At 44.0% G+C, this 25,811-nt stretch overlaps 2 protein-coding genes across 4 annotated transcripts in view; both read right to left on the bottom strand.

Annotated features, from left to right (window-relative positions):
* DYTN (dystrotelin) overlaps nucleotides 1–824 on the bottom strand; it is a 40,802-nt gene extending 39,978 nt beyond the window's left edge. Inside the window, exon 1 of the mRNA XM_083473300.1 lies at nucleotides 603–824. Coding sequence (XP_083329426.1) covers nucleotides 603–611 — 9 coding nt within the window. The 5' untranslated portion in view covers nucleotides 612–824. The remainder of the gene's footprint in view (nucleotides 1–602) is intronic.
* A 1,638-nt stretch (nucleotides 825–2,462) lies between these two features.
* Nucleotides 2,463–25,808, bottom strand: MDH1B (malate dehydrogenase 1B). Of its 3 annotated transcripts, XM_083473496.1 has the most exons (14): nucleotides 25,640–25,808; nucleotides 24,248–24,360; nucleotides 22,923–23,057; nucleotides 21,293–21,435; nucleotides 18,056–18,558; nucleotides 16,112–16,253; nucleotides 13,645–13,808; nucleotides 13,193–13,332; nucleotides 12,249–12,300; nucleotides 10,847–10,903; nucleotides 8,665–8,718; nucleotides 7,908–7,970; nucleotides 4,255–4,344; nucleotides 2,463–3,145 (listed from the first exon to the last, which is right to left on the bottom strand). In XM_083473496.1, the coding sequence occupies exons 1-14, from the start codon at nucleotides 25,797–25,799 to the stop codon at nucleotides 3,138–3,140; spliced, it is 1,824 nt and encodes a 607-aa protein (XP_083329622.1). In that variant the 5' UTR covers nucleotides 25,800–25,808; the 3' UTR covers nucleotides 2,463–3,137. The 3 variants fall into 3 exon arrangements, with proteins under 3 accessions (XP_083329622.1, XP_083329621.1, XP_083329623.1); XM_083473495.1 differs by having other exon boundaries at nucleotides 2,463–4,344; XM_083473497.1 differs by having other exon boundaries at nucleotides 2,463–4,961; nucleotides 25,640–25,807.
* Between the last annotated feature and the right edge of the window lie 3 nt (nucleotides 25,809–25,811).

The raw sequence follows: 25,811 nt of genomic DNA, 5'->3' as shown, positions 1-25,811 counted from the left end.
TTCTGGCTTCTGGGATAGCTGCGCAGCCTGCATTCGCTCCATAAGACGCACACACATTCCCCCTTACTTTTTGGGAGGTAAAAAGTGAGTCTTATAGAGCCAAAAATACGGTAATTTTAAGCACTCCCAGAATTGAAGAAATGCGTGGAACTATACAGCCGGTCATACTAGTGAACTGAAACGTGTTCAAAATGCTTGCCAATGGGACCTTTAAAACGTCAACACTGATTAAAGAAAAGGCAGTCAAAATAAACTATATAGGCAAAGCAATGCCAGCCTTCTCATCCACGGTTCTGAATGCACTGAGTGATAAGGAAAAATACAGCAGTGCCATTTGTTTGTGTAAAAAGAGCTATATCTGACGTTTCAGTAAGGTATGGCTTGCGACAACACACAAGGAACTTCAGTTTCAACTGAGGCTCTTTTGTGTTATTTCTTGGGGCTTTTACACACATACAAACCATCCTTTTCCCAGGTCTTTATCACTACACAGGTTTCAGGACCCTCAGGTGCAAAGGTGAGGGATCAGTGAAGACGGCAGTTCTGCTGCAGCCTGGAAATACCACATAAAGTACAAAAGGTACAGTAATCAAAAATATCACCTCCGTCATCCTTTCTTTCACTCTGCTGCCACCGCATACACGAGTTCTCCTTCAGGGAAGACCTTACCTCTGTAGTCGTCATCTACAAAAGGCCTGCAGGGGGTTCAAGGAAGACAAAACAGTCTGCCCCCCATTATAAACTGACATCCCAGGGTTGGGGAGAAGTGCAAGACCTTGAAATAATTGGGAGTCTTCACTACTTTTACAGCGAAAATGCCCAGCTTCCTCGCAACTGTTCTCCTCTCACAGCAACAAAATCCCTAGTGCACTCAATTAATAATAGAGATTCTGAATAATTGAAAATGGGCAGTGTCTTTGAACTGTGTCTCCGATGGCCATTACGCACAGGTCTGCCCTCTCTCTCTGTCTTTCTGGAAAGTGAGACTTGAGCATCTCTGGGTAGCTGAGAAACATGATGCTGCTATAGAGACCGAGAAGCAAGAGAAGAGCCATTATCAGTAACACAGGAAGAAAAACATGAAAGGGCAGCGAGCTACCGTCCTTGCGTCAAATTCACAAACTCCCCCTAAAGCAATAAAGAATTTCTTAAAAACCCGAGAGATTATTTTAAGGACATAAAATGTACTTTTGCAACTCTCAAGATGAGTGGCCTCAAAAGTCTCAATGTAATGAATCAAACTCTGGAACAATTAGGTTTCCTTAGGAAGGAAGTTACAAAAATTGGTGCTTTTGGAATCCGATCCACCATAATCAGTTTTAGGCATTTCATCATATTAGTTTTTTTGACGAATATTAAATATAGGTACAAGCGTCATAGTCCCACGCTGGCTTTAGCTATTTCTGTGTATGCTTTTAGAAGACCAAGCCAAAAGACCGATACAAAAGGTTTCTTTATTACAGTAATTATGTTGCTCTTGTAGAAGCACAAAATCCTGATTGTAGCAGCCCTTGAAGTTAACCATCTCATCTTCTAATTCCCTCTAATGATGAAGTGGTTGACTATTGACGGGGCTGAAGCCAAGACAGGGTTACTGAAAAACATTAGGATGCTTGGAGAAACCTTGAGGTACCGTATTTTTCACTCCATAAGGTGCACCTGACCATAATACTTTTTGGGGGGAGAATTCAAGAAAAAAAAAAATACGGCTCTTGGGAACTTTTGCGGGAAGTGGGGGAAGTGAGAGAGCCTTGCTCTGTCCCTTCCCCCACCTCCTGCAAAAGCCAGGGATAGCCATGCAAAGCCTCCCCAGGGAAGCAGGATGAAGGCTCCCCGCTGCCCTGAGGAGGCTTCACGGGCTACCCCAGAGCTGCTCGGGAGCTCGTCGGGGGAAGACCAGGTTTCCCCCACCCCCAGCCCCCAAAGCAGGTCGGGGAGCAGTGGAAAGTCTGTGTGCAGCCTTCCGACTGCTCCCTGAGCTTGTGGGGCTGGCGGTGGGGGAAGCGATTTCCCCCACCCCCAGCCCCAAAGAGCAGGTTGGGGCTGGCGGGGGTAGCCCAGGTCCCCCCCCCAGCCCCAGGGACCACACATTCGCTCCATAAGACGCACAGACATTTCTTCTTAGATTTTACGAGGAAAAAAGTGCATCTTATGGAGCGAAAAATACGGTATGCAGAATCCCAACTCATAGTTGTTTTCAATGCTTGCCCGCTGCACTTTTCATTCTGACAAACCCCCCGTGCTTTAGTTTATGTGGAACCTATACAGCCAAGTTCAGTGTTTTTGCACCTTCTCGGATGCCCACCCCACCCCACTCAAATGATCCCCCAAGAAAGCGCCACTCCACAATGACTTACCTGGCGATCTGCACTTTCTTTTGCTTATAACATAACCGAAACACTTCCTTATTTTAAAAACGGCAGCGTACCTGGGTTGTTCCAATGGAAATAAATCTCAAAGCCTTATTAAGATTTCATCTTTATTAGAACACACTAAAATGTTGCAAAGTGGCAAGCAAGTTTTTTCAGTTCTCCAGAGCTACATCTTCTTGAGGCTGGTTGTTGAGAAAAACACAACAAGAGGATAAGAGAGGAAAGCTGGCTGTGAAGGAAAAGCCCGAGAATCAGCAGTCTTTAAAGCTGGAATGTAGAGGGTGCTGGGAAGCCTTGAGTCGATTAGATGCTTGAGCGTGCAAAACAGATTTCAGGCTGCTCCAAAGGGTTCATCTTACTCCTCCATCAAGTGTAGTAAGAAGGGAGAAGAGTGCATCATCCAAATTTCACTATGGATTTGAACATCACCCTCTACAAATTTTAATATGTGTTTTGAATTCCTAATGCATTTTTCTCAGCCCACAAAATGATCTTCAAGATGATATTGCTGCATTTAAATGGAGCTAAACTGGTTTGATCCAAATACTCCAACAAAAATGTGCCATGCTTGTTTAGTATGCACACGGAAGACAAACACGCTTAAGTTTTTACACAGTTACTTAATTCATTACATTCAGAAAGAAGAATTAACGTTTTCCTGTTGAGCAACAGAAGCTACCGCATCCAGGGATTTTCTCTGAGGCAGCTGAATTCAGCAGCAGTGAATTCTGAACTTAATTCTCGATTGCTCAAGTTGGCATCTGCTTAAGGAGCTGCAGAATAAAAATAAACAAATAGAAGGAAGCATTTTAGTTTCTTACTTTTTTTGCTTTTCCAAATAGGACAGTCATGGAGACTGCCTAATTAATTAAGTGGTTCTCCAATATGTTTACGGTTTTTATATGGATCGCTGTATTTGATATAGGATGATTTTTTTTTTAAAAAAAGACATTTTAGTCCCTGTGATATTTAAGAGAAGTGGGAAACCCACAGTCACATTTCTCAAAGGCCACCAATGTATCAGGACTCGGGGCACTCATGTAGCCATAGACAAAAGGCTGCTTATGTAGCAATACGCTGTGATTTCTGTACTGTATGCAGTGAGGGAAGTGTGCAAAGGATACTTTTATCTCCAAATACAGAGGCGACATGCGCCTGGGAGCTGCAGCTCATCATGGCTTCCCACCACGCATTCTCAAGCATCTGGAGAGGTGAGTCTTCTTTGCACATTTTGTGTGCTCACCAGACCAGATATTGGTGTGCTTATGGTTGTTAGAGAAAGTTGGGAAGGGGCTCAAGAGGGCTCCAAACTCAGAAAAGAAAGGTCTCTATTGTTAAAAATGAAGGGATGGCTCTGGTATTGAGGGATGAAGGAAGCCGAGACAGGGGCTCAAACTGCGAGAGCTGAAAGTGCTCATTACAGTGGACCCTCTGGATACGAACTTAATTCGTTCCGGGGGTCCATACGAACCCCGAAAAGTCCACAACATGAGGCGCTGCTTCTGCGCATGTGTAACGCGTTCCATTACTTCCGGATCGCCGCAGAGCGCAACCCGAAAATGCTCAACCTGAGGTATGTGAAAGCAATTCTGCTGTTGTTAATGGAAGCCAGAAAGTAAATCAGATTTGAGAAGATGCCAGGCATCAACAAATATCACAACAGTTTTAAAAATGAAGCCTACTACCAACAAACAGAACGATTTTTTACATTACTTTTTTTGAGTTAAAGAGTCCCAACTGGAAGAAATACCTGGTTTCACAAATAAAATATAAGGTTTACAAATAGTTGGAGCTTACCCCTGTGTGCTTGCTAAAACGATACTGCTGTTTTATCATCTGAAGGAGTAAATTTTTTATTTATTTTTAAGCAGCTTGGACCTACCATCTACAGGATCTTCTGCATTGTCGCCTGTGGGTTCTTTGATGTTTTCTTCTTCAGGATTCTTTGCCTCACTAGGGGAACCTTCAGCCTCTGATGTAGAAAGAATTGTTAGTTTTACATTTCACACATTTCCAACATTCTTCTTTTTATAATCTGTTAGCATATTTTGACCTTCTTTTCACAAGAAGCTAGGAACACAGAAAGGGGCTTTATACTGAGTCAGACAATTTGTCCATCTAGTTCAGCATCTTCTGAACTGATGGGCTCCAAAGTCTCTCCCAGACCTAACTAAAGATGTGAGGGACTGAACCTGCAGCCTTCTTCATGCAAAAGAGTTGTCCCACCAGTGAACTATGGCCCTCACCCTCCCTTAAGAAAAGCATGGAGGATTGCCATTTGGGCTGTACCATTGATGCTCATCAGAATGCCTTTCCTGGATACGAGAATGGAAGACACTGAATAATACTGACCTGCTAGACCTGGAAGGGTTCAACAATTGATACGGTTGGCATTCTTATCTAGCTTAAGAGAAGGCCAAGGTACATAAAGGCTTCCTAAACCATGTAATCAAGAGATCATTACACAAAGTGTGGTCTAAATATGAGACTTTATTAGAACCTAAAACGCCGTGGTGGTTGTCCCCGACAGAAGCATTTTCGGTTAAAAAGAAGAAAGTGAGTCGTATCTGCGAAACCTAGAAAGATCTGCTGGAAGAAAAAGATGGTAAGTTAAAACTTTAAAAATTTGAAAAAACCAGGCACCATTTGATAGATTGGATGCAATATTTTCAATTGAATGAGACCTTCCAAAAAGACAAATAAACCGGTTTCTCCACAGAACCTTCAAGACTCAATAAAGATGAGATTCAAAATAAATACAAACCACTCTCTAAAATGTATAGGTTACTCCTTGACTGGGAGGTCAAGGAGGAAGAAGTCAAATCCGTAATGGTGCAATGGGCCAGGGACCAGGGTTGCAACATCCTCATGGAATGTTGGGAGAGACTCTGGAGGGAAGACGTCAAATTTATGGCATGCTACGATCTAAAAGAAAACTGTATGAAAATGCCTTACAGGTGGCATTTAACACCTGTTAAATTGGCTAAAATGTTTAAATCTAGGACAAACATTTGCTGGAAATGCAGAGATGCTGAAGGTACATGGATCCACATGTGGTGGAACTGTAAAAAGATCGGACAGTTTTGGGAAATGATTTACAACGAACTAAAGAAAATGTTTAAATGTTCTTTCCCTAAAAAACCTGAAGCCTTCCTGCTAGGAATTATGGGTAACGAAATTCCAAAAAAGTTCAGGAGAGTCTTTATGTATGCTAGAGTTGCTGCCAGAATTTTAATCACAAAAGGTTGGAAGGGAGAGGCTATCCCATTCCAATCAGACTGGCAAGAGAATACGCTGAACTAGCAAGGCTATCAGCAAGGTAACGAGACATTACAGATGAAAAATTTACCAGAGAGTGGGACATATACAGAGTTTATGTAAAAGAACATTGTCAAAATATTAATCCGTTGGCAGGTTTCAATTGAGTTTCTGTGTGTAAATAGGATAACTTTATAAAATGTAAAGTAAGTTAAACAACATGGAGAAAATAAAGTTAAGTGCGTATTCAAGGAATCCAATTAAGGAACATAATGGGAAGATCAGAGGTCATGTTAAATGTAATTACAAATTGATGTACAAAGCAAGTATCAATTAAGGAATGAATGATTATTTTTAATTTGTCTTTAACCTTTATTGATCATTTCTGTTCTACAGTTTTAAAACCAAAAAAGCATTTTTTTAAAAAAAGGAAAGCTGTTTGTATCTGCTCTTAAAAAAAAGAGAGGCTAATCAGAACGAAGTGCTTCAGAATGACAAGGGAGGAAATGTCAGTCTGCTTTGATGGAGAGGGTGTTGTGTTTGGGATGCAGGAAACATGAATACAAATCCCAGATTGACTACACTATAATCAAAAGGCTTTAAGCCATCATCTGCTCTCTCTGCCCCAACCCCACGCTTACACGCAACCGCGGCCAATGGGCAGGATCCAGAAACTCTTTGGGGAGGAGGAAGTGCACACACAAAGGCTTGGGTGCACATACTAGTGATTCAGTTCTGACTTCTAAAAGTTGCCCTGATGCTGTCTTGCAAAACAGCCCAACCTGAATTCCAAAACTGGTGCTGCTAGGAAAAGATAGCAGCCAATGGCACAAAACAAACTTGCAGCCAACCATCTTTAATTGTGTATCTTAATTGTGGATGTTTATATTCTAACGTTTGTGTAACTAGTTTTTATCTTTGTAACTGAAAGCCCATTTTTACATTCAGTGGTATATAAAATTACCGTATTTTTTGCCCTATAGGGCACACCAGCGCATAGGGTGCACCTAGTTTTTTTGGGGGGGGGAAATAAAGAATTTTTTTTTATTTCCCCCCCCCAGGCGCGGGGTTGGGGCAGGGGAAGCCCGAGCTTCCCCCGACCCTAGCCCCCAGAACAGGCTGCTATCCGCAAGCCTTGGGAGCCCAGCGGGAAGTCACGCTGGGCTCCCAAGGCTTGTGGAGAGCTGCCCGAAACCCGGGGTGTGCTCCGCCGTGCTCTCCGGATTTCGGGCTGCAGGCTGCTGTCCACAAGCCTTGGGAGCCCAGCGGGAACTCCTGCCGGGCTCCCAAGGCTTGCGGATAGCTTCCTGAAGCCTGGAGAGCGAGAGGGGTCGGTGCGCACCAACCCCTCTCGCTCTCCAGGCTTCCGCGAAAGCCTGCATTCGCCCCATAGGACGCACACACATTTCCCCTTCATTTTTGGAGTGGGAAAAGTGCATCCTATAGGGCAAAAAATACGGTAAATTAAATTAGATTTTTTTTTAAAAAAAAAAAGGCTTTGGGAATAGCATTGCTGGTAATTAAGCAAGGACACGCAAGAGACCAAGGTTGCCAGCTTTTCAGCTTCAAATTCCCTGAGTAAAATTCTCTCTCTCTTCTCTAGTTTACACACGCCTGCTTGTCATTTGATAACTGCAAATCAAATAGTGACTTGAATGTGTGAATGAGGAATCAGACATAGAAGCACCTTGAGGGGAGTGATTTTTCGGACAAAAAACAATTCGTGGTAAAGGGACAGTATTGAAGTATGCCTGGACAGATTTGGGTTGTTGTTGTTGTGAGATTTTTTTTAAACTGTGGAGGAAAAGAAATTAGGGCTGGGCTAGAAGTATCCAGAAAATAGCTTTTCTTAGCCAGTTTTGGAAAACTTCCCTTACCCAATCTCTTCCCAAAGTATTGGAGAATTGCAGTCATCCCATGGGATGAATATGGTAAAATGGTCCCTCCAATTTTGCCACTTGTTAATTCTGGACGAAACTATGGATCCAGTTTTGATCTTGTCGAATATTATTACAGTGTCATTGAAGGTAGAGGCCTTTCTCTCTTAGCCCACTGCTTCCTTCATCAACGTACAAGGACAGAAGCACTGCATTCATCACTGAGTCAAAATTTGAAAGGAGAGAATTGTCTGAAGGGAAAGTGTTGAAGAATTTCACCTCCCTTTCCGAGAAAATTTGATGACTCTTCTTCTGCCTTCAGTTTCACCACCGACAAATGGGAAGGCTATTTTAGCTCAGTCCTAAACACACACGCACATACTTGCAGTTTAAGATTTACCTTCAGAAGTTTCTTCGGTGATTTCTTCGGTGATTCCTTGGCCGCTGGGTGATGGTCCTAGTCCTAAAAGAAACCGGATTCAAGAACAGACCTGTGAGCTTTTGCAATGAGGATAGCAGTGGCACAGAAACAGCCATCAGTGCTACCATGTGCGCTATTTCCCCCTTGTCTCTGTGAAGCAAGCAGGGCTGGTGAAATATACTAATAGTCAAGAGTGGATTTCATGCTCTTTATTCAGCTCACAGTTGTGAGGAGGAAGTCCCCCCAGAATGTCTGCCTTATATACATTATTTACACAACGGGCCCCACGTGATTGGCTAATTCCGGGATTCTCCTGTAGGCCAATCAGGTTGCGGATTCACTTCCACCTGGAGCTGGATTGGGTGGCTCCTGTAGACCAATCAGACTGCTGCATTCTGGGTCCTATTGTTCTAGGACCACTCAGACTGCTGCATTCTGGATCCTATTGTTCTAGGACCACTCAGACTGCTGCATTCTGGATCCTATTGTTCCAGGACCAATCAGACTGCTGCATTCTGAATCCTATTCAACTCAGTACATAACAGCTGGAGCTCATCCCCTCTGAAGGAGAGAATTTTCTGAGGGAAAAGCATTGAAGAATTTCAGGCCCCGCCCCCTTTCCTAGAAAATTTGATGTCTCTTCGCCTGCCCTCCAGCCTCACCACTGAAAAAGGGCATAGTTTGGGGAGGCTGTTTAAGCTCAGTCCTAAACACAAGCAGACAGTTTAAGATTTACCTTCAGCAGGAGTTTCAGAGGTGATTCCTTGGCTACTGGGTGAAAGTCCAAGTCCTAAAAGAAAGCGGATTAAAGAACAGACCTGAGAGCCTTTTCGATGAGAAAAGCAGTGGCACAGCCTCTGCAGTGCTATTTTCCCCTTATCTCTGGATAAGCAGGGCTGGAACTCATCCCCTCTGAGGTTTTCCCAGACCCATTACATTTTTCCTAGAGTCTATCTCAGGGGTCAGCAAAACTTTTCAGCCGGGGGCCGGTTCCCTGTGCCTCAGACCTTGTGGGGGGCAGGACTATATTTTGGGGAGGGGGAAATGAACGAATTCCTGTGCCCCACAAATAACCCAGAGATGCACTTTAAATAAAAGCACACATTCTACTCATGTAAAAACACCAGGCAGGCCCCACAAATAACCCAGAGATGCACTTTAAATAAAAGGACACATTCTACTAATGTAAAAACATGCTGATTCCCAGATTTAGAAGGCAATTGGGCTGGATCCAGCCCCCGGGCCTTAGTTTGCCTACCCTTGGTCTATCTGTTAGCAAAACTGTAATGGTTGTTAAGGGTATTATTTATTTTAGTCACCTATTCACCTAGCTCTATAGGTGATGAGTAGGGCAACACAGGCAGTGACAATTGCTCTGGCTTAACTATCAATAATGAGATACCACTTTTTTGCAGTAGTACAAAAACCTGCTATATTCTTTAGCTGCCTGTATGATGAAATGACACATTCACCAGGAAACAGCCTATTTATTTGCCCAACTCAACCTGGAACTAACAAGCACAACTTGGAATTAACCTGCCTCTTCCATTTCATGTCTTTTTTCTACACATGCCAGGCTAATGTGATTACTAAGACCCAGCATGAGTTTCTCAAAAACCTGTCAAAAACAAGTCAAAATCTGCATCTTGCTGTCTCGTCTGGTTTTTCGTTACATAGGGAGCGACTGGGTCACGGGGCCTTGGGTCACGGAATAGGTCCTTAATCTGCATTTACAAAAAAAACAACCTCAAAACTCAATGGCAGATTTTGGAAGGCAAGCAAAAGATTGAACGATTCTGAAGATAACCAAATGTAAATCCCCCCCCTCTCCCCAAAACCTCATGATATCTAAACTTGGGCCATCATCTGGAAAGCTGGACAATGATTCTGCAAATAAAAGGCAAGGTAAATCTATGTTTTCTAGTCACTCCAGCAGGCAGCAGTCAAATGACATTCTGCACACTGTGCATTTCTGACAGCTACGGTGCAAGTTTCACCACAAGCATTCCAGTTTTATAAAATGCATTGCTACTCTGCAGAAATTATGGTGCTCAAGAAGTCGCCCATTCTTAAATAAAGCAAATGTTTACTGCTTTTACGTATTTCTCCCTCCCTCCTCTGTGCTAATGGATATAAAAATACTCTCTGAGCTCATCTGGAAAGGTAGTCAGTCTGTACACTTTAAAAAAAATGTTGCATTTTCTGCATATTCTTGCAAATTTGCAATAATCTACAGAAACCTCAAAATTTGGCATTTATTGCAGGGGTGAGGAAGCAGTCACTAACTGCTCCATTATTCATGTATTTATCATAAAACTGTTTTTCTTCCGCCCTATGAATGCCCTCCCATCATATGTCAAAGGAATAAACAACTATCTGTTTTAGGAAGTTTTTTAATGTTTGATGTTTGATTGTGTTTTTAATCTCCTGTTGGAAGCTGCCCAGAGTGGCTGGGGAGACCCTGCCAGATGGGTGGGGTATAAGTAAAAAAATAATAAAATAATAAAATAATAATCTTCTGAGGTGCATAAAGAAAGTTCAAGAATATGACATCACCATCTCCTTAAACCAGAGTTCATAGCTGGTATCATATATATTTTTATCCTGCATAATAAGTGAAGGGGATGGGAATGCTTTTCTCATTTATTTATTTTACTAATTGTATTTTTATACTGCTCCTCCTTTAAACTGAGCTCAGGGCAGTGTATAACAACAGTTCAAAACAAAAATATGCAGCTATCACATAAAAACTTATATAAATGACTGAAAAGCAGAGTCTCCAATAATTAGAAGCATTCTCAAAACCATCGCTGCTTTAAACATAAAAATATCTTTACCTGTCCAAAACCTGTGTAAACAAATGTGCCCTCAATTTCCCCCCAATAAAATAATATATTTAAAATACTTTGTTGAGTTACCTTCCTCCTCAGCTTGGATGCTTTCCTCTTCTTCTGCTGAATGTGGCACAGGGCTGACTGTAAGAAACAATATCCACGTAATGACATTAACTGTATCAACGAAATGCACTTTGCCAAGCTAAAGGAAAATGTCAATAACAATTGGGTTGTTGTGGCTGGTTTTTGAGGTCAAAAGCTTTAGTTGAAGAAGCAGCCTACAGCAAAAAAATAAAATAAGGTGATATATAAAATCCCAAGAGAGGCTTCAGTTGAGAACTTACAGGAATTTAATCAGGTGCTATAAGTTATTCGTCGTCGTTTGAACTTTAAGGCTGCAATCCTATGCCTTCTTTCCTGGGAGTAAGCCTTGCTCAACTCAGTAGGATTCACTTCTACGTAAACATACCGTATTTATAACTCCATAAGACTTTTTTCCTCTTAAAACCTAAGGGGAAATGTCTGTGCATCTTATGGAGTGAATGTGTGGTCTCTGGGGCTGGGGGGGGGGGGGGACACCCGGGCTTCCCTGACCAGCCCCATAAGCTCGGGGAGCAGCGGAAAGGCTGTGTGAAGCCTTCCCGCTGCTCCCTGGGGCTGGCGGTGCGGGAAGCTCGGCTTTCCCCACCGCCAGCCCCACAAGCAGAGCAGCTCTGGGGTAGCCTGCGAAGCCTCCGCAGGGCAGTGGGGAGCCTTCATCCCGCTGCCATGGGAGGCTTCACGCGACTATCCCTGGCTTCTGTGGGAAGTGGGGGAAGGGACAGAGAGAGGCTCTCTCACTTTCCCCACCTCCCGCAAAAGCCCCCAAGAGCTGCATTTCTCCCCCTTGAATCCCCCCCCCCAAAGTAGGTGCGCCTTATGGAGCGAGAAATACGGTAAATCAGACCTATATAACATGCAGCCCCTTCAGTACACCTAGCATTTTGGAACCTGTGCTATAGTCCTTCGAAAAACCCACAAAGTGCTCCAGAATGCCAATCAAAGGGATCCAAGGGGCTGCATATGCAAGGATCTTGTGCTAGGTCTGGGTTTTCGTTTTGGTCTTCAAGCAGCTAGCCTCCAGCTCATTTCACAAACTATTTTTGAAACCTGCCTCAGTTTCAAAAGGAGTTTGTCACGTGGGTGGATTGGCTCATCTTTGAGGGAAAAGTCAATCAAATCTCCTTGGGCTCCTCAGCCTAGTTTCTTTGGATCTAGGCCCAGAAAACTCTCTATTAATTAAGATGAAACAGTCTCATATCGTTTTTTGACATTATAACTTGCAGAATTAGAAATGCAACTCAGATTGTATGATCCTCGCTCAAATAACTGGGGCATGTTCAGTTAAAAAATCTCACCACTGAGAACATCTGATTTTAAATCTGGTCTTCATATTCACTGTGTTTTATCTATTAATAGAAAGCACTCACATCCTACTGATTTTTACCTTTTCTCTCTGGATACAATTCTGTTACTTCACCTAATGCAACTTGCTTTTCCTGCGTAGGGAAACAAGAAATTTATTACACAACAATTATTACCCAAATAAAGTGCATTTTTAGTTGGCATTTATTTGCCAAATAAATTATTATTTATTTAGTTGGCATTTATTTACTACCAGTTTGAGCCACAAAGATAATCAGTCCTGCCACCCCCCCCCCCAAAAAAAAATTAGAGTGGTGTTTTAAGGTAGCATCTTTCATCTCAATAATCTGAAAGTCGAATACTGGGTGGCGGGGTGGAGCGTACACAGACACAATACAATAACTGATGAAACAATAATACTATGACCTCAGGGTGATCTTAGTTACTTCCCCAAAGGTTTGATCCTAAATACACTTAACAATTTCTGCTGAAAGTGATGGGTCAGGGTTTATTTATGGGTTATGTTTGTGCCTTTTGTATTCATGCGAATCTTCTACGCATGACGGACAACTCAGATTTTACTCATGGGCAAATCCATGATCTTAACATTTATTTCGGAGCTTGGAGAATCAAGGAACATTTTAGGGGAAGAGTTGTGAGTTACTGCTTCTCCTTTGTCCCATTATACAGATATAGGAGTTTTTGTTTGTTTCCTGTCTGCAAAACAATCACAAACTGGCCAAATAAATGGGTACAACCTAGGAAGTACTAGGCAGGCTTTCGGTGCTAATGAAATTTGCCTTAACTGCACTCTTTAAAATTAAACTAGTAAAAATGTATTGTTCGCACTAGCAAGTGCTGCCCTCTAAGGATCAATTTAGATGCTGAATCCAATGGCAATCGGTCCACCCGCCACATGTGGAGTAAATCTAACATGAAGGGAGTCTCTTGTTTGGAATGTGTCCATAACTAGAAGGAAGAATTATGAAAACAGTAGTACAGGACATGAAAGCAGCATGAGGTTACCCGAATCAGATCATAGGTTAGATTCTGAAGACATTCTTGGTTTTTCTCACTAATTTGTAGATCTGTAGAGACCTTCCAGCTGCCATTCTGGAAAGTTACAGGCATGGAGTAGACAATTCCCTCAGGAATCCCAAACTGACCTAAGGAACAGAAACAATCAAAGTGTATTTTATTCACAGATAACAACACACCCATACATTTGCCATTAAAACTGTGAATTACATGGACCATATCCCAGTATTTTGCCACACTGATTTCAGTGGAAGAGATTTAAGCGGACATGAAATTCTGCTACTGAAATCAATGGGACTTTGCTTAAACTTTGGCTGTATCGTATGCAAAGATTTTAATTTTGAGAGAAAAACACAAGCCTTCCACATGGTCTCTGGTGGAAATGAAGCAGTGTGACAGAGAAACGTTTGATGATTATTTGACTGAAGAGCAACATTTACCTTCACTGAGTACTCCCAGGGAGACCAGTTCTGCTGGAGGGGAGTCTAGGTACCAGTACCTCAGTACAGTAAAAATGGCATGTGCTGGCGCTATGCCAACGCAATGAATTTCCCAGGAACTCAACGAACTCATTGCAGTCAGAAACTCTGCTCGTATCCATTCGCTGTAAAATGAGAAAGCAGAGCTTTCCTTAAATACAAATAAAGAAAACTACAGGAAAAGACCATGTTCCAAACCATTTTTAAGCAAGCAGCTCCTCATCAAGAGGCTGAAGTCTCAGACCCCCCCCCCCCCAAGCCTCATTCATTGTCATAGTCTCTTCAGCAAGGTTTGGAATGGTATGGGAATGGTATGAATTTTGTGCCCTTTCACCTCCAGGCATTCCGAGCAAGGAGATTCCTCCTTTGCCTATAATCTGACGCTGAACTGGGAAATGAGACAGCCACCTCCTCTCTCCTCTGTTTCCCTTCGAGTTTTATCATCTGTTCCCCTGCTTGCAGGAAGCAGCGGGGCTGCCGGGGGAGAAGATGGTGGACCACAGGAGGAGGGGCAAAAGTCTGGAGAAGGTGTGGCTGCTTCATCGTCCAACTCATTGGCAGGTTTGAAAGTGACAGGGGAGCCTGCAGGTTGCAACAGGGCAGCCGTGTGACGGAAACGCTGATGACGAGCGCTCAAAAACAAAAACAAAACAGGAGCTCTCAAATATAGGCAAAATCTAGAAACCAGCATTTAATGAATTTAATAAATAATAGTAACAATACTACGGTATTTTGGGTGGGAAAATGTGTTTCAGATCCTTACATGGTATGACTCTAACAGAGCACTGGAGCTATTGCTGCTTATGATCCTTGCCACAACTAGACCATTTATTTCTTAATTAAATACTTTTGAAGGAGGTGAGGACAGGTAACCCCGCCTAGGCCAGAAGGCCCCCCACCCTAAAGCAGGCTCAAAGCTTCTCAAAGCTTTTCAAAATCATTTTCTCAGCAGCTAAGCATCTGCTCAATTGCTCTGCTGTTGCAAGGCAAAATGTTATTCTTTTATCAGCACAAGGCGGCTTCAAAAAGCTAATGGATAGGCTCTGTTCAAAGCAGGCCTGAGAACTGACTTTTATCTCATTCTAGCTGCAACTTCTTGGACATGCTGAACTGCTCTCATTCCCCATGGGAAGGGTGCCAAGAGTCCAATAGCCCCAAGACAGGAGCCTTCTGTACATGCTCAGGAACCTCAATATGGGGCAGGACTCCTGGGGGAGGAGAAAGGAGAGGGAACTGGAAGGGGAATATATGCTCTGTGCAAATGACTGTGAACTCGTGCTTGTTTGTGAACTATCACACTTGCTCCTTCTACCAGTTCATGGATGGTAGAAATAAAGCTTTTTCTCCAAAACTATTCCTTGAGTGTCTGTTGACTCCCATCTCCCTTTCCCGGGCGCAATATTTTCCCCACCCGAGGGCAAAGCCTCATAAGGCTACACTTTGACCTTAATAACTTTAAAGCACCAAATCAGGTTTTAAGTAATAGTGATGCTGTTCCTTATGTAACATTCCACAGAGGTTCAAAAGTGCATTAGAGAAGCTTTGATTTGGAGCAGAGCTCTCTCTGTTGGTGGAAGTAAAGATCAGGAGAGACGCCTAATTTAGAATATTCTTTGTCACACTTCCTTTGGTTTTCACTTGGAAGCTGCATTTGGTAAACGGAAGCACTGGCATTCTTGTGCCTTTTCTGGGCTCAATTTGGGGATTTTGTCCTGAGAACTGAGTCCTGAAAAGAGCAATGCTTCTGCTTTTTAGCACATGAATACTTTTTCCATTTTTCAAGCCTTTGAGTTGGATGCTCTCAGTTTTTTGTTTAAGATTTTTCAAACACCATCACAATGCCCCAAAGCACTGAAGAGTAATAATAATATAATAATAATAATTTATTATTTATACCCCGCCCATCTGGCTGAGTTTCCCCAGCCACTCTGGGCGGCTCCCAATCAGTGTTAAAAACAATACAGCATTACATATTAAAAACTTCCCTGAACAGGGCTGCCTTCAGATGTCTTCTGAATGTCAGGTAATTATTTATCTCTTTGACATCTGATGGGAGGGCGTTCCACAGTGCGGGCGCCACTACCGAGAAGGCCCTCTGTCTGGTTCCCTGTAGCCTCACTTCTCGCAATGAGGGAACCGCCAGAAGGCCCTCAGCGCTGGATCTCAGTGTCCGGGCTGAACGATGGGGGTGGAGACGCTCCTTCAGGTATACTGGGCCGAGGCCGTTTAGGGCTTTAAAGGTCAACACCAACACTTTGAATCGTGCTCGGAAATGTACTGTAGACTTTGGGGTTGTAAAATGCAAGAGACTATGAAAGAGGCAAAGGTCTTGGGCCGATGCGTAAGGTGCAATCGCCACTTCAGACTCTTTGGAGGGATGGCATAAAAGCCAGTTTTTTAAAAAATCAAAAGTATCACAAAAAATTACCGATCAAACAGGACATCCATCAAATCACGGGAAAAGCTTGGTGGGCCCCAGATGGCGCTGTCATATCTATAGAGCTGGGTTTTACTCAGATCGATGAAGCTGTTCCCACTGATATTACCCCAGACTACGAGATTTTTTATTCCTGTTGAAAGATGCATAAGCATAACAGGTAAGAATGGAAGGAAAAACCCCACTGGAACAGAACAAAGGTTCTGCAGGATGCATGTAGTTCCACAGTGGTCAGTCAGATGTCTCTGGGAAGCCCACATGAAGCAGGCCATGAAGGCAAAAGCCATTCCCTGGTGTTGCTCCCTCAAGCAGATTAGCTCTAATCCAGAGGCTCAACATAGCCATTGCTTTTGGGAGCCACTGATCATGGTAACCGTTCACATAGCAAAGTGAACTCACATAGCAAAGGAGTACTTTCAAAAGACATGTCTTCTGCTGTGTCCCATGAGGCAAGAAACTGCCTAAGGTCCTTAACTAAGGCCTGGTGGGGTTCACCATAGTAGAACGGCAGACCTTTTAGAGAGTCTGTAAATTATGGGCAAGATTCAATTAGATTTGTTCCACCAGTGAAGGACATCCACTAGCTCTAGGCCGGGTCAGGAGAATCTCAGAACGGCCCACAACAGGCAGTTTGTATTTGATATCCCGCTTTATCACTACCCGAAGGAGTCTCAAAGTGGCTAACAATCTCCTTTCCCTTCCTCCCCCTGTGAGGTGAGTGGGGCTGAGAAATGTGACTAGCCCAAGGTCACCCAGCAGCTGCATGTGGAGGAGCAGGGAAGCGAACCCAGTTCACCAGATTACGAGTCCACCACTCTTAACCACTGCACCACACTGGGGGGGGACTGTTCCATCTGGCAAGCTGAAAAGCTTGTGTTGATGGGATGATTGGCCCAGCGCTACGTTGAATTCCTCCTTGTGTTTTCCCCCTCTCCCACTGCACCCTAGCTTTGATTATCTTGAGTCAAACTGAGAAATCTTCTAGCATGGACCAATGTTATGATCTCCCAGCCTATTGGTTAGCCCGCATGCATGCAAAGGGTTTGCAGAGATACGTTCTCAGAGGCAGTGTCACACACCAGTACTGCAGAACTGCCTTTTCCCTAAAAGTGCATCAGAGTCTGAGCTTCCTTCAGAGAAAGTTCAAGTCCTCCCATTTCAGTAGTGACTTCCGACTGTATGGTCTAGAACAGAGGTCAGCAAACTTTTTCAGCAGGTGCTGGTCTACTGTCCCTCAAACCTTGTGGGGGGTCAGACTATATTTTTAATAATAATAATAATAATAATAATAATAAATTATTTATACCCCGCCCATCTGGCTGGGCTTCCCCAGCCACTCTGGACGGCTTCCAAAAGAATAGTAAAATACATCAAACATTAAAAGCTTCCCTAAACAGGGCTGCCGTCAGATGTCTTCTAAAAGCCTGGTAGTTGTTGTTCTCTTTGACATCTGGTGGGAGGGTGTTCCACAGGGAAGGCGCCACTACCGAGAAGGCCCTCTGCCTGGTTCCCTGTAACTTGGCTTCTCGCAGTGAGGGAACCGCCAGAAGGCCCTCGGTGCTGGACCTCAGTGTCCGGGTAGAACGAAAAAAGAATGAATGAATGAATTCCTATGCCCCACAAATAATCCAGAGATGCATTTTAAATAAAAGGACACATTCTACTCTTGTAAAAACACGCTGATTCCTGGACGGACCACGGGCCAGATTTATAAGGCGATTGGGCCTGATCTGGCCCTCGGGCCTTAGTTTGCCTACCCATGGTCTAGAATATTTTAAACCTTGGTTATTTTTTGTGGGTTTTAGTATGGATGTGTGCTTCTATGTTATTTTTATTTTTTCATTTGCTTAACATGATTTGCCCTGAGGCAAGACAATATAACAATCCAAAATAACTAAATAAACATTAGTTAATCTGCAATCATTTGTTACACACCTGCTGGATGCATTCCCATTTTTCTTGCTAGCATGGCCTTGGCTTCATTTTCCAAGAGCAGGGATACAGTGACAATATTCTGAGGGTTGATGGACGGAGCATGTGTAATAAGCATCAATGCCTTAAGGTTGACAAAGGTTTTCCCCATCACAACAACCCTGACATTACTCCTGGCATTCTTCTCTATCAGAGGACCATAGATTTCACATTGATTGGTAACTTGCTGGATGCATTCTTCGAGAGACGGGATTGCCTCTTGAAGGACGTCATCAAGCAAAATGATGACTTCAGCTCCGAGAAAGGTCTGGTCATCCAGTTCAGTGTACAAAGTGATACCACGAAGGACAGGGGATGCCAGGTCCTCAGTCTCCATAACGATAGCTTCAAGAAGTTCTTCGCAGCCCTTTCTGTCAAGCAAGTGGAGGCTGATCTCAGTTTCCATTCCAAATATTTCCCCATTGATTAACAAAGGGATCAGATGATAGCAGATACTAGCTGATGCTCTGTTAAGATAAGAAAAGTAGTTAGCAATGAACAAACGAACACTGGTTTTATGCAGAAGAGAGCTATTCCCCCCCAAAAAATCTTTTTATTCTACAGGTTTTCATGGTCCTTAGTGCTTGTATTAGAAATGAACAAGGATACCTTGCCATGAAATCTAGTGACATAATCTTCTAACAGCAGGCATTGAAGCTGAATTATTTTTAAGTTATGTGGTTAAAGACTACATTAATTTAACTGCATAACTGTTTGATTTTTCTAAACTATAATCTACTTATTTTATTTACTTTTTTATTAAAACAACAACAACTTAACACTGAAGACTTAACAATCACATAGGCTGATAGACTACTGAGATTGATCCCCCCCAACAACAGTCATTCCATAGCAATTCTGCAGTGAGAATGCAGGAAAAGCAGCTTAAAAACATTAGCGGACTAGGTCAGGGGAGGGAGGAGTTGTGGCTGCTGAACAGTCAGATCTAAAGGCCTGCTGGACTTGTGCAAGCCAAGTGTGGGGCAGGTAGGACTGTGGCTCTGCCATTTTCTCTCCTCTCTCCTTTCTGTCGTTTGCTGTTTGCTTCTTTATGTAAATACAGTGGTACCCCGCAAGACGAACGCCTCGGAAGATGAAAAACTCGCTAGACGAAGGAGTTTTTCGTTTTCTTAGCCGCTTCGCAAGACGCATTTCCCTATGGGCTTGCTTCGCAAAACGAAGCTTGCCCCGCAAGCTCCGGGGATAGCGAGGAAGCGCAGCGCGTCTTCCCCGCTGTCCCCGGACCTCTTTTGAAGCAAGGGGTGGCGGGGAGAAGATCGCTTCTCCCCGTTGCCAGCCCCACAATCTCCGGGGACAGAGGGGAAGGCACGCACACCTTCCCCTCTCTCCCTGGACCCCATTTGAACCAAGGGGCGGCAACGGAGAGAAGCGATCTTCTCCCCTCCGCCCCTTGCTTCAAAAGAGAGGACAGAAGAGGGCGCGCGCCTTCCCCTCTCTCCCCGGACCCCTTTTGAACCAAGGGGCGGCAACAGGGAGAAACGATTCTCCCCGCTGCCCCTTCCCTTGCTTTAAACAGGTCCGGGGACAGAGGGGAAGACGCGCGGCGCTTCCCCTCTGTCCCCGGACGGTCTCCATAGGAACGCATTGATTGATTTTCAATGCATTCCTATGGGAAACCGTGCTTCGCAAGAAGAAAAAACTTGCGGAACGAATTAATTTCGTCTTGCGAGGCACCACTGTATTTAACAATCGCGCATTCATAGAAAATACAGCAAGGCAGTGTGCAACATAAAAAACTTTCCTTTCACGGTGGGAAAATCAGTATTCCAGATCCTGGGCTGGTGCACTTTTCTCAACCTCAGTTGGGGGGCGGGTCTTTGGATCCAGTGGACCCCAAGCCTCCTCTGGTCTGCCACTGGCACACACCCCTTTTGCTGTTACTGCATTAGCTGAGATTTCCGCTCCCACAGCAGGAAAGCTCATGAAGGGAGGCCTTCTTTGTCTCCCAAGGATCTCCCACTCTGCGGGTGGAAGGGGGGATCGGCTGTACCCTATGGCTGTACCCTATAGGACTGCTTTCCAGTAAGTCAAAACTAAAACCAGAAAGAAAGTAGAGATTAAGGAAGTTGAGGGGGTGGGCATAAGGAGTCAGAATGGATAAACGTGGAAGCATCAGACAGTTCACTGTCAAGGAAGCTCTGAGGAACGGCTTGGTAGCTAAAGGTAAAGGGACCCCTGACCATTAGGTCCAGTCCAGTCGTGGCCGACTCTGGGGTTGCGATGCTCATCTCGCTTTTCTGGCCGAGGGAGCCGGCGTACAGCTTCCGGGTGATGTGGCCAGCATGACTAGTCCGCTTCTGGAGAACCAGAGCAGCGCACGGAAACGCCGATTACCTTCCTGCCGGAGCGGTACCTATTTGTCAACTTGCACTTGACGTGCTTTCGAACTGCTAGGTTGGCAGGAGCAAATTGAAAGCCAGGAGGAATAGTTCTGTCTTACAGGCCCTGCGGAAGGAATCCTTCAGGGTCCTGGTCTCATGGGACAGAGCATTCCACCAGGTCAGAGCAGTCACTGAGAAGGCCCTGGCCCTGGTGGAGGATAATCTAACTTCCTTAGGGCCCGGGACCTCTACACTATGATTATTCATGGACCTTAAGGTCTTCTGTGGGGCAGACCAGGAGAGTCAGTCCCATAAGTACGAGGGCCCTAAGCCACAAAGGGCTTTAAAGGTCAAAACCAGCACCTTAAACCTGACCCGATACTCCATCGGGAGCCAGTGCAACTGGTAAAGCACTGGGTGAATATGCTCCCATGGCAGGGACCCCGTGAGGAGTCTCGCTGCAGCATTCTGCACTCACTGGAGTTTCTGGGACAGCTTCAAGGGCAGCCCCACGTAGAGCGAAATACAGTAGTCAAGCCTGGAGGTGACCGTCGCATGGATCACCGTGGCCAGGTCGGGGCGGGAAAGGTAAGGGATCTTCGATGAAATGTTGAGATCTTTGATGAAATGCAAGGCACTGCAGTTGGAAAATTAAAAATGGGAATTATGGTCTGCGCTGTAAGTGCTCATATATACAAATGTGGATCTTTGTGTTACAAGCATAGACTGTGTTCAGTCATGTACAGGTTCCGGATTCTGCTAATTTTCCAAGTCCCCTGACAGCTGCATTGTTTAAAAAGAAAAGGATCAGACTTAAGTTTTTGAGATTCCCTATGCAGTTTATTTTCATCTTTCCCACCTGTTTATCCAAATGTGTAATGGATTGATAAGGCCTTTAAGTTCTTCCTCCTCTTGGTCAATCACTATGTGGGTCTGCAAGTTCTCCTTGGCTATTAAGAGCATCTGCTCAGTCAACATGTCGGATGTGATGTTATAGTATTGCTGAAGATTAAAAAGAGTCATCAGCAGGCATCCAAATATGGCTCAGACATTATCACCATTTAATCAAAAATCTGAAGAACAAAACCTTTTTTAAAAAAAATGTGTGTGTTTGCGGGAGGGGAGAGGAACGAAGGGACAGAATAAGGAAATCCTTCATTAAGTTCCATCTGTGATGGATGCTCCAAGTATCTTGGTAGAAGAGAAATAATAATTTACTATCATCATCAAATCATTGGTGCTGGAAAGATCCTCAAAAGGAATCTAGTCCAAACCCCTCCTGAAGCAAGTAACCCACTACAGTACTACAGCAACCATCCAGCCTCTACTATCAAACAGTTTGTCCCATCAGGAAGTTCTTTCTAATGTTTAGTCTAAATACTTTTCAGGTTATTTGGTTTGGTTCCTACCCTCTGGAGCAACAAAAACAAAAAACAAATGTGATTTATCATTAGTGTGACAGTCCTTCAAATATTTATAATAATAATTATTAATTATTAATTATTAATTATTAATTATTAATTATTAATTATACCCCGCCCATCTGGCTGGGTTTCCCCAGCCACTCTGGGCTGCTTCCAACAAAATATTAAAATACAATAGTCCGTCAAACATTAAAAGCTTCCCTAAACAGGGCTGCCTTCAGATGTCTTCTAAAAGTCTGGTAGTTGTTTATTTCCTTGACATCTGATGGGAGGGCATTCCACAGGGTGGATGCCACTACCGAGAAAGCCCTCTGCCTGGTTCCCTGTAACTTGGCTTCTCACAGCAAGGGAACTGCCAGAAGGCCCTCGGCACTGGACCTCATTTTTGAAAATGGCTACTATTTTGCTTCTCAGTAATCTTTTTTTCAGGCTAAGCACAGCCAATTCCTACAACCTTTCCTCGGAGGACTTGATCTTGATATTTATTGCAATATAAGCTCCTCACAATTGCTGCCCTCTAGACATGCTTCAGTTTGTTGATATCCTTCCTAAATTAAACTGTGTGGGTTCTGATCAAAGCAGAATACAGTAGTACCATTATCATTACCATGGCCAGTCCATTGCAGTAGCAGTATTGCCATAGGCAATCCCTACGTTAGGAATACTTTCCTGATAATCAAATTAAGCCCAAACTCATTCCTCATTACCCTTTCCCTGTGTCCTCAGTAATCAAAACTTCTCTCTAATTATGGTAGGTTTTCCAAGCTCCTTATGACATGGATAGGGAACTTGTGTCCGTCCCTGGATGTTGTTGGACTACAACTTCCACCATTCCTAACCACAGACTATGCTGCTTAGGGCTGAAGGAGGTTGGAAGTCCATTAAAAGATCTTATGGTCTTTGAGTGTGATTCTAGTGTGGTTACAAAGTAATATAAATTTGCATTTACTATCTCGCTCACAAGCATTCTTCTGATTGTAGTATTTTGTTGGGAGATGGGATATTATTTAGCCAACTGAATACTCACTAAGCGTAGAGACAAGAAGAGAAGAAGAAGAAGCAGACCTGGGCGTGTTCAAGGAATTCATTGAATCCTCCCAGAAGAAGTCCCTTTCCTCCACGGTCCAACAATTCCCTCCAAATAATTGGAGAGCGCTTATGTTTCCATCCATTCTGTTCACAGATCTCCTGCAGCCACTTCTAGAAGCAAAATCCCCCAAAGCAAGCATGAAATTTGTTAATGTGTTAAATCTAGAAAAAGCTTTCAAGGCAATACTGAAACAGTAATTTCCCAAGATGATATGTCCAAACACTTTCCCTTCATATTTTATAACAGGCTCATACATTTTGTACCTGTGCATCTAATGCTAATTTGAATGTATACATTAATAAGGCATTTATGGATTAGTTGCAAGCAAGTGCATTGAACTGGAAGCTGCAGTGAGGAAAAAAATGCAGACCAATGTCTGCTTGAATGTATGAAAGGACCAGTGTGGACCAGTACTGCTTCAGGAAATTTTAAGAAAGCTTTAGCCAACACACTTTTTAGCGAAGCAGCATGCTAGTCAAATATACAGATGCATCCACTAGGGGGCAGGATTTCAAATGCTTCAACCAAGAGCCTCCTTCAGCACCCAGGCTATAAATTTTCAACAGAAAGAAGACAAAAGAAATAGAAATATATCCCAAAAAGTGTTGGGATACTGCCAGGGAGACAAAGTCCATCGTGGCCCCAAGCCGTCTGCCGGACGATCCATCGATCTCCCGTAGGCACGCAGTATCAGCAATTAGCGACATGAGTTTCTAGAAAATATCTTGCCACATTCCAGAGCTCATGCATACTCTATCAGCAGATAATTCACAGCAAAAGTCGCACTCAGGAGAGCATTATTTACAAGTTTTATTCAGCGTTGATCAGAACAAAGAAAGACATGACTGCCTGCATCAGTGTCTCCAGACACAGAGAGAAAACGAAAGCAACAGAAAACATAAACATCCTGCGAACAGGAAATACGCAGACTCTGTGACTCTCAAAGCCTGCTCCCTTTTAAGGTGGAATGGAAATATCCTAACAAAAAGGGTCAACAGAGGCACTGTGCCCATATTCTCTATAAGTCGGTGCTTGTCCAGTTATACTCTTCCATCTAGGGAGCATAAGTGTGCTAGAGAAATAGCAGGCCATTACAGGTTTGCCCACATCACATCACATATTTATGTAAAATATTTGTACCCCACCTTCCCTGATAAAAAGGTCAAGATGGCTAACACCACCAACCATAAATTAACATCTTTTACAAAAACATAATCACTATGTTTCACTATCCCTAATGACAGGACCAGCCCTGCGAGGCGTCATTACTGCACTAGTGAACCACATGGATTTATTTTACCTCCCAGTTGTCTGGATGCTGAGTAATCTTGTGTATCCTGAAGTGAGGCAGATTTTTCTGCAAATAATCAGCAAGGAGTTCTGCCTTAGCATAATAGGGGCAATCTGCCTTCCCTGGAAAGTAAGAAAGCAAGTAAGTATTCATAAGCTCATGAAGTGAAAGGAGTGAACACTTATTGCAAAGGGGGATGATAACCGGGGCAGAGCAAGAGTGCATTACTTCCCCACGCCCGACTTCCATGCACCCCACTCTGTAAGTTTCTACTGAGTCAACTCCTGGAATTTCCTGCCATAAGATGTAGCGACGGCTAGAGTGGTTTAGATGAAAAGGAGTTTGGGCAAATTAGCCAAGGGCTGATTAGGCGATCAGCCGAGGGCTGTTGGAGGCAACCAGTATGCCTCTGAGCACCGGCTGCTGGGAATCGCAAACAGGAAGGAAGGGATCTTGGCCTAGACAGAAATAGGGCCAGATCTTTGTGGCTTCATGTCCCCTTCACGGATCTAACGGGGCTCCTGATCCATCCTAATGAATGAACAAATAAACATTAGCAGGTGCTCAGAAGCGTCCAGTAAAACTGACTGAGGTGTACAAAATGAAAATCAGTCACAGTGCCATTAATGGCAGAAAGGCGATCACTGTACTATAGTTTTAATTCTGTTAAGGTTTAATTGTTTCTTATTTGTTGTTGCTGTTTTCCTGCCCCTGCCATGTTTTTAGCTGTTCCTATTTTTATCTGTAAGTTGCCTTGAGGTCCTGCCAGAGAAAGAAGGTGGAATATATATATAAGGTGGAAGATATACATATATATCTTCATTCGCCTTAGCATAATAGGGGCCATCTGCCTTCCCTGGAAAGTAAGCAGGCAGCAAGTATTCATAAGCTTGTGAAGTCAAAGGAGTGAATACAGTATATACCGGTATATTCACAAGCTTATGAATACTTGCTGCCTGCTTACTTTCCAGGGAAGGCAGATGGCCCCTATTATTTACTACACACACACACACACACACACACACACACCATAATAATAATAAAAACAAATCGTTCTAAGAAAAACACAATCGTATATTAACTGGGTTGATCTGCTTCCTAACACAGAGGGGTGTGCCGTGGACGCACAGGTGAGGGAAGCAGCCTCCTCTTTATTTATTTATTCTTGCTTGATGGAGCTGCTTCGACTCGCCCGGCAAGCTCATTCCTCATCCCAGAGCGACTGCCGGGAGTGCAGCACTCTGTGCATGCTCAGGGGGCGCGAGCCAGCCCAGCCCTACGAAACCCGAGCAGGACGTTGTGTTTGTGTGTGTGTGAGAGAGAGAGACAGACAGACAGACAGACAGACACAGACAGACAGAGAGACTGCAAGGCGGGGCGGAGCCGCCGCCGCCGCCTCACCTGCGAGCACGAATTTGGCCATCCCCCCCCCCCAAAAAAAAACCCCAACAACAACAGGTGTGTGTTTTCGCGCGGGCGCCTCGGGAGCTAGGCCGGAGGAGAGCGGGGCGGTTGCCAGGCAACCAGGCACGCACAGCCTGACCGAGCCGGAAGAGGCCATTTTGTCCGCTCC

Source organism: Podarcis liolepis (assembly GCF_965112155.1).
Source record: "Podarcis liolepis genome assembly, chromosome: 1".
NCBI classification, from domain to species: Eukaryota; Metazoa; Chordata; class Lepidosauria; order Squamata; family Lacertidae; genus Podarcis; species Podarcis liolepis.
Note: the sequence above shows the minus strand (reverse complement) of the source record. Positions and strands in the feature narration are given on the sequence as shown.